The sequence below is a fragment of the Sycon ciliatum genome, chromosome 7 (assembly GCF_964019385.1).
Source record: "Sycon ciliatum chromosome 7, ocSycCili1.1, whole genome shotgun sequence".
In the NCBI taxonomy this organism is placed as follows: Eukaryota; Metazoa; Porifera; class Calcarea; order Leucosolenida; family Sycettidae; genus Sycon; species Sycon ciliatum.
The window spans coordinates 7595503-7603389 of record NC_088649.1 but is presented as its reverse complement, the minus strand read 5'-3'; the positions used below and the strand labels follow the sequence as shown (position 1 = coordinate 7603389).

The 7887-nt window shown below is 49.0% G+C and overlaps 1 protein-coding gene across 2 annotated transcripts in view; it reads right to left on the bottom strand.

The window, feature by feature from the left end:
- Positions 1-2556: 2556 nt before the first annotated feature.
- The window catches only part of LOC135820873 (BRCA1-associated protein-like), a 22878-nt gene continuing 17547 nt past the window's right edge, over positions 2557-7887 (bottom strand). For both annotated transcript variants that reach the window (XM_065333917.1, XM_065333918.1), the window contains exons 19-20: positions 5223-5318; positions 2557-4935 (exon numbers count right to left, since the gene is read on the bottom strand). In XM_065333917.1, the coding sequence (XP_065189989.1) occupies positions 4840-4935; positions 5223-5318 (192 nt within the window). In that variant the 3' untranslated portion in view covers positions 2557-4839. The remainder of the gene's footprint in view (positions 4936-5222; positions 5319-7887) is intronic.

Genomic DNA, 7887 nt, shown 5'->3' with positions numbered 1-7887 from the left:
CGAAAAGATCGGTGACTTCTTCAAAACGTCAGTTTGCGGCGAATTTTTCGGCCGGCCGATTTGGGAAATGCCTAGTGGGGGTGCTAGCGTGGGTGGGAGTGTTAGCGTGGATGGGGTGTTAGCGTGGGTGGGGGTTAGGCCTTGGCGGATAATGCCGGCAGAAAAATTGGCAGAATTCGGTACTTTTTCTGGTAAGTTTCATGCATGTTTGGTATGTGGATAAAGAAATGGAGCAGAATTTGAGGAATTGCCCGCCATAAGGTTTGTATGGTTCTGCCAATTTCGGTGCAAAAAAAGCAGAATCTGCCACCTTTTCGAGCATTATCCGCCAAGGCCTAGTGGGGGTGTTTGTGTGGATGGGGTGTTAGTGGGGGTGGGGGTGTTAGCGTGGGTAGGGGTGTTAGCGTCGCAGTGTCTGCTCCAGAGCAGGGTCAGCTGGGTCAGCGACCCCTTTGGGTTGGTACTTGGACCCGTTTGAAAAAAGAACACTGTGTCACTTGGGACCCGTTTGGGAGCTCACATGATAGTCATGTCGATTACCTTTTTTCTGTACTTCAAGGGAGTACAGACTGATCTGTCAGTGACAGGCTGAAGGCGTGTGTGTACCTGGCTCTGACGCGGTTGCAAGACTTGTGTCAGGTACTGGTGTACCCGATTGGTTTGAAACTGGGAGTCGCAAAATATTTTACGACTCCCTGGTTTGAAATCCTAGAGCAGACATTGCATGGGTGGGGTGTTAGCGAGGGTGGGATGTTAGCATGGGTGGACGTGTTAGCGTGGGTCGGGGTGTTAGCGAGGGGGGGGGGGGGATTTAGCGGGTTGGGGTGTTAGCATGGGTGGGGGTGTTATCTTGGGGGGGGGGGTGTTAGTGTGAGGGTGCTAGCGGGTGTGGGGCGTTAGCGTGGGCGGGGTATTAGCGTGGGTGGGTACATGCACCCACATGCAAGCGTTTCCAATATTCAACGTGGAAGTGGTCGTACCGCAAGTGCTCATTCAAGTGGCGAAGGTCGATTACGGGACGTTCGGCGGTGGTACCCTTCTTGGGTACGGTGAATAAGCGGCTCACAAACTGGCCGGCAGATGTAATGGGCTCACCAGTCGAATTGCACCTTTGGATAAGAGATCCTCTATTTCCTGGTGGACGATGGTGCATTTTTCGGGAGGGAACCGCATCTCTGTCGTAGCGGACCTCTGGCAAGGAACGGTGTGGAGGTCTAAGCAGTACCCTGAGATGGTCTTCAACACCCACGCATCCTGCGTTAGGTCTCGCCAGGCTGCCGCAAAATGTTCCAATCGGCCCGCTACTTTGGGGGTAGGGGTTTCCGTGGGGCAGCCAGGCACGGGGGAGGTCGTCAACGACCTCGGGGCGCCTGCGGAAAGGCTGGCCTCGGCCGTTTTTTGCTGGCTGGCGGAAATGCTCCTCAGGCCGGCGGGTGACATGGCCTCGTCCAGCCCTGTCGTAAGGGCGGAACCGAACTGAGTCCGACCGGTACACAGAACGACCAGAAAAACAGTCAGGACGGGCAGGCTGCGACCGGTTTTGTGCGGTCCCCGGGCGCCGCCCAGAAGGCCGTGGCTGGAATACATCCATCTCCTGGCACTTTCGCTTGTACTCCCAGGAAAAGCCATCACCGAAGAGGAGATCGCCGGAAGGATGCAAACCCTGCAGGAGGCTCTTCGAGCATCTCTTCGGCAGCGCTGCCATGAGGCGCTGACAGCGTGTCTCAGATAACACGTTCGAGGCGTCGCCCGTCATCACGATCGCCATCTGGACGAGCTCTGTCAGTTCGTGGACGGCCCTGCTCAATCGCGACCAGGGGATGGAAAACATCCGTGACCTTCTGTTGGATGCTGGCCAGCATTCGATTAGCCCTCTTGGCATTGACCAGACCCTGAACATCCGACAGCAACGGGTCCACGTGTTGACATTTCGTTTCTTCCACGTCCGGCCGGGGACACGGTTTCCGCACCCGTCGACACTCAGCAAACGACAGGGAACCACGGCAGTGTTCAGTAGATATGAGATCGGACAGACCTGCAGTCTGGTGTGCCAATGGCCAGCGCCAGTAGCTACTGTGTCGATGCAATAGGACAGTGCAACAGCAGGACTTGTCTCAAGTACAATTCCATTCATCGACTCATCTGAACGGCAGAGAGAGAGAGACAGACAGACAGAGAGAGAGAGAGAGAGAGAGAGAGAGAGAGAGAGAGAGAGAGAGAGAGAGAGAGAGAGAGAGAGACAGAGAGAGAGAGAGAGAGAGAGAGAGAGAGAGAGAGAGAGAGAGAGAGAGAGAGAGAGAGAGAGAGAGAGAGAGAGAGAGAGAGAGAGAGAGAGAGAGAGAGAAAGAGAGAGAGAAAGAGAGGATGCGGGATCGAGAGAGAGACGCGCGCGTTACAGACAGACAGAAAGAAAGAGAGAGAGAGAGAGAGAGAGAGAGAGAGAGGGGGGGGGGGGATGCGGGATCGCGAATTCCACGGGCACAGATTTTCAGCACATTCAGCACACAGTTACCATGGCTACAGCGGGACAATTCAACCCGGGGGCCGAAAAACGAGTCAGAACAGGAGGTCTGTTTGGCCGTATGGTTACGGATAGAATGAAAAGAAAATAGACCACGGAAAAGTTTGTTAAAAAATACCCGGTGTGGCGTGGCTTCCTTTGAAACCAGTGTACTGTCTAGATAAAACGAAATTCACAGATAAAAAACAGGACACACATGAACAGCACAGATAAAAACAACAGGACACATACCACAGCACAGCTTGACTTGCTTCAGCACACAGCACGTGACGTGTATGCTACGTCACCAGTTCGGACTGGGCGAAGCCTGCAAAACAGAAGCTGCCAGGTCACGTTGGGGATGGAAATAAAACCTGCAGATCACTAGCAAATAAACTGAAATATAGAGGCGATAACGGAGGTTGCATTTACAGTCAACTTCGCCAATAACGACATTCGGCGGGGCATCAGAAAAGTGTCCTTATTCGCGAAGTGTCCTTATAACCGAAGTCCCATTTGAATGTATGTGAACCCATAGTTTGTATAGTATGACATGCATATCAAAATCAAGCTCTTTTCTTGCTCTATGTCAATGTGTACTTTATTTTCATATTGCAGTTGAAAGGAACTAAAAATTCAATATGCAAGGGAAATCAATTGAAAAGTATGCCTTTTTGAGCCATCTACAGGGCCAGAGACATGTACATGTATGATGATTACTGTACAATCATGTACAACTACATGTACATTGTATACAGTCATATAGGTGTGCTGGTAAATCCAACAATTTTGAAGCCAACATAAAAAGGAAGAAAAAGCCCCCCCCCCCCTTGGCTGCATTTTCTTGCATGTGTGCATTATATCCATCACCATAGGTTCTGGTACTTCTGCATGACAGGTACATGTACATGTACATGTACTTGACTGACAGGTACTTGAAATAGCTGTCAAAAGCCCAGAAAGTCGTTATTCAAGCAGTGAATATGACCTCGGGGCACTAAAAGCATGTCGCTATACGCGAATTGTCGTTATTCAGATAGTCGTTACATCCGAAGTAAAATGTGTACAGTTAGATGGGACTTTGCTCTGGGCATGGAAATTCGGTCGTTATTCGCGAATTGTCGTTATATCCGCAGTCGTTATTAGCGAAGTTGACTGTAATGGATTTTGACTGCCTAAGGGGGGGGGGGGGGGCTAAAAGGAGTGACAGCAGGACACATTGAGCACATTGCTCAAAGGCAGCACAGTCGCATGGATAGCAACGATATGTTGCCGTGGTCGGGGCCCTGATATCTGTGGGCATGTCTTGAACAATGCATAATTATTAGGGCTGAAACGATTATACCAATTACTCGGTAAGCGATCGATAATTCCTTATCAATCAAGTAATCGTTACGTTATAGATTACTCGTTAGGAATTTTGAGTCCAAAAAGTACTGAAAACCCTCGTTTTGTGAAGTTCGAATCAGTTTCCGCTGTGTGTATGCAGTTGCCAGGGGCATGGTGCATATTCTGAGGTTAAGTTGACTTCAAAACTGTCATGTTTTGGAGCTACCCTGCCACTAATGCAGATTTTTGGTATTATGAAGGCCTAGCTTTTGGAAACAGGATAATTTTTGCACAAAATTCTGACACTATTTGCTAAAGATTATAATCGATTACTCGATCGTTAAGCTAAAGAGTAATCGATAGGTGAAAATCCATGATCGTTTCAGCCCTAATAATTATATAGTATATACCATATCACTGACGGGCAGAGAGATAGCGAGCAAATCCATTGTCGAAGAGAAGATCAGGCCATGGAGGCCGGTTAATTTGGTGGTGATAGGGCAGCCACACTGAAATCAGCACCAGTTGGAGATGTGCTTCATGTCAGCGACAATGGTGGCTGTTGCTCTGCAGGTGAAGTGCACAGGCTATGTGCGATGCTGCGGTGGTTGCATCATTCTGAAGTTCTCCGTGCAAGGCTGATGTGATCGTGTGCAAACATGGGCATCGCACAATGCATGACGGCATGGCAACGAAAATGAAGATGTGACGACATCGTTGAGAGAGGATGGCAGGCAGCAACATAACGTTGCTCAGCGGTTTTACCTCTGCCGAGAAGTTGGGAGGGGCGGGCAACACTGGTGGAACGATGTCACGACCTTGAATGACATCATGATGTCGAGACAGAGCATACACACCACCGGCAATAGCCACAGCATCGGAGAACAGCACATCCAGAAAGCACACGCACCGTGTTAGCATCCCAGGGTGAATGCTTCACTCCACAAGCGGGCAGCAAACAGCCAGAGGAGGAGAAGACCACACATAGAAAAACAACCTGAAGAGATGTGTCACCGACGCTTCTTGCGGTGCGAACGTCCCGGCGTGGTTTTCGGTGTTGTGGCAGCAGCAGCTGCTCCTACTGTCACATGACCATCTTGTAAAGCCTAGAAAACAGAAGAAGAAACAAACAAAGAAAGAACAGGGAGAAAGGCTCAAACTAAGTGCTACTGGACAAACCGACACCAAAACCATACACGAGTATTTACAAGTGCTCTATAACCTGACGCTGCGCTTCAGCGCACTGCGAGGACACATGAAACGTCTATTATTCTTTCTCAGTCACGTGCATGCCTTCACTAGAGGATTTTGACATGGGACGGGGCACAGAAATATCGCACAGCCGGATGCAGCTCCCCCAGAACCTAAGGTTTCTGAACTGAGAGTAACATACCTGCCGATCCTCTTCATCGGGCAGCTTGGCAACGGTTTTCCGAGCGTCTATGTAGAACATGACATCACGCAGCTGCTCCTCCAAGTCCTTGATGGCCTAGGGAAGAGCAGGAAAGCAGAACACACACACCACACACTACGTCTTGTACAGTGCTGTCGGGCGCTGAAGAACGAACAGGCTGGGATGTCACGACGCACAGGATACGGTCACTCAACTGTGCATAGACGTCAGCACATGAACAGAACATCTGTGTCCATACTCCATAAATTCATGCTCCATGTCTCGTGATTCAATCATTTTTATCCGCTTTCATAATTATAACCTTCTGCATGATTTTAATCATTTTTTATGCATACATTTTCATTCACTCTTCATCATTTTGTCGGAACTAGGTCTCCGCTGACCTGGTGAGAAGGCAGAAATGCCTGTTCACTTGGTGAAGTAAAAATAAAATAAACAAACAAACATAAGAACAACCAAGGCCATGAGGCTGACCCTCCCCCCCCCCCCCCCCCCTCCCTCCCAATGCTTCAGGACCTGGCAGTTCTTTAATTACCAGTAACTAGAGTCAGACCTCGCTTATCCGGTCCTCTTTTTGTCCGGATCCCTCGCCATCTGGAAGAAAATCGTTGGTTACCGATGTACAGCACACAGTAAAACCTGTCAAGGCGACCACTCGGATAAGGCGACCACCTGTCCAAGAAGACCACTGAAACCAGAATCGAGGGATGCTATTTCCAGTCAAATGACCCTGGATAAGGAGACCACCCGGAAACAGAGACCACGTTTTGAAGGTCCCTTGAGCGGTCGTCTTAGACAGGTTTCACTGTACGTCATGCATACATACAGTACGTGTGTTCGATTATCCGGTTCCCTCGCCTACCCGGATATGTTTTGCGGAAAACGGATGCGTGTGTATGCGAGGTCTGACTGTACTTGTCAATTTTCAAAGGTACATGCACTGTCGACTCCACTTTCAATGCTCTCACTTGTAGCAAATTTCATGACAAAGCAAACAGTTGCCCACGTCCCTGTCTGACGCCATGCAAAATTGACCCATTTGTAGCGAACTGTTTTCGTCCATAACGAACCAAATATTGTCGGCGAGCGTGTAAACAAGGTGCTGTGCTGTGCAGTCATGGGCTGCATGCCAGCAAGAGTACATAACCCCCAAGAGTGTGCAACTGCCTGCACAACCTCTATGCTGGGCTGCTGCGACGGCAGAACTTCACATCACGTGACATAGTTCAAAACAGTGCAAAGTGGCCACAAGGGAGTTGAGCCCAAAGCTGGGTTTGCGTACAACCCCGTATCTATCATGCACAGAGTGCACACAATGCGTACGGGTTCATCAGGTGATGTGAAGTTCTGCCGTCGCAGGCCCCATAGCTCGAGTTGCACACTCTTGGAGGTTATGTACTCATGATGTCAGGCGGCATGGTGTGTTGCTTGTATGCTGTGATTCCTGCCCAAGATTCCTGCTCTACAGAATCTTGGCTACGAAGAACTGCCGTAATTTCCAGAGTCTAAGCCGCACTTTAAACACTCGTACGTCACCCCAGAAATAGCCACTGTGCATTATACTACCATGGTCAAGTGAACCGTGATCTACAGGGTGCATGTATGGATTTTAGGGGTGAAACGATTAAGGGATATTCCTTAACGGTTAATCCAAAACTTATCGATTACTTATCGATTAAGCACCACTGACGAAAAAACTCACCATTTTGCATCAACTACCATCAATTTTGGAACTTCAAAGAGAACAAAAATAATGGAAACATCGACCGTCGCACAGGCACAAACTGATTCTGAAAGCTACTTGTCCAGAACAGTGAGTTCCGTGAAGCAACCGGAACGAAAGTTCGCAGGTACGAATCAGTGCACGGCAGAGAAAAGAGCCACGTGGCATACAATAGATCTAGAGAGTACATCAGGTAGATCTACCGGGTACGCGTGTAGTGTGTATCCAGAGCATGAGCAACTCGCTGTGCGTGCTGCACGCGTTGATTGACACCTCCGTGCACGCGCGCATCCACTCGTACTCTGGTACATGTGCTGCACGCAGTAAAGTCATGTAGACACACTGCACATGCCGGATATTTCGTCGTACCGTATAGTATGTCGTACGAAAATGCTGTAGCGATTAGAAAAATCGTAATCGACTAGATTTTTCGACTAATTTATCGACTAAACCACATAATCCTTTCACCCCTAATGGATTTCATGACAACAAAATCTGGATGTGGCTTATACTGCTTGGTCCGACTTATTAAAATGTGCGCTTCACTTCAAAACTCAAGCATATGTACAAAGGAGCACCTGTACTAAAAAATCAACCAAGAGACGGTAGATATATAACTACTGTGTCGTTTCTTGGCCTGACCTTCTAGTTTTCATCGCTGCTGGTGTCTCAGGGTGCATCTGCAAGTGCGTCAACCTGCAAAACGTCGACATTTTTTTCATCTCCTCCAAGCTACACTGCGCTTCTTTGATTTTTTCACTCCATAGGCACGATTTAGACGATCGACTTCGCCTCCTCGTGCAGCACGACTACCAGAATGGTGGCTGTAGGTGTTTTCGCCTGAAGCTCCTGCGACACCTTCAAATGAGGCGAACAAGTAAACCACCACGCATAAAAAATCACTTCTGACCACCGTGTACC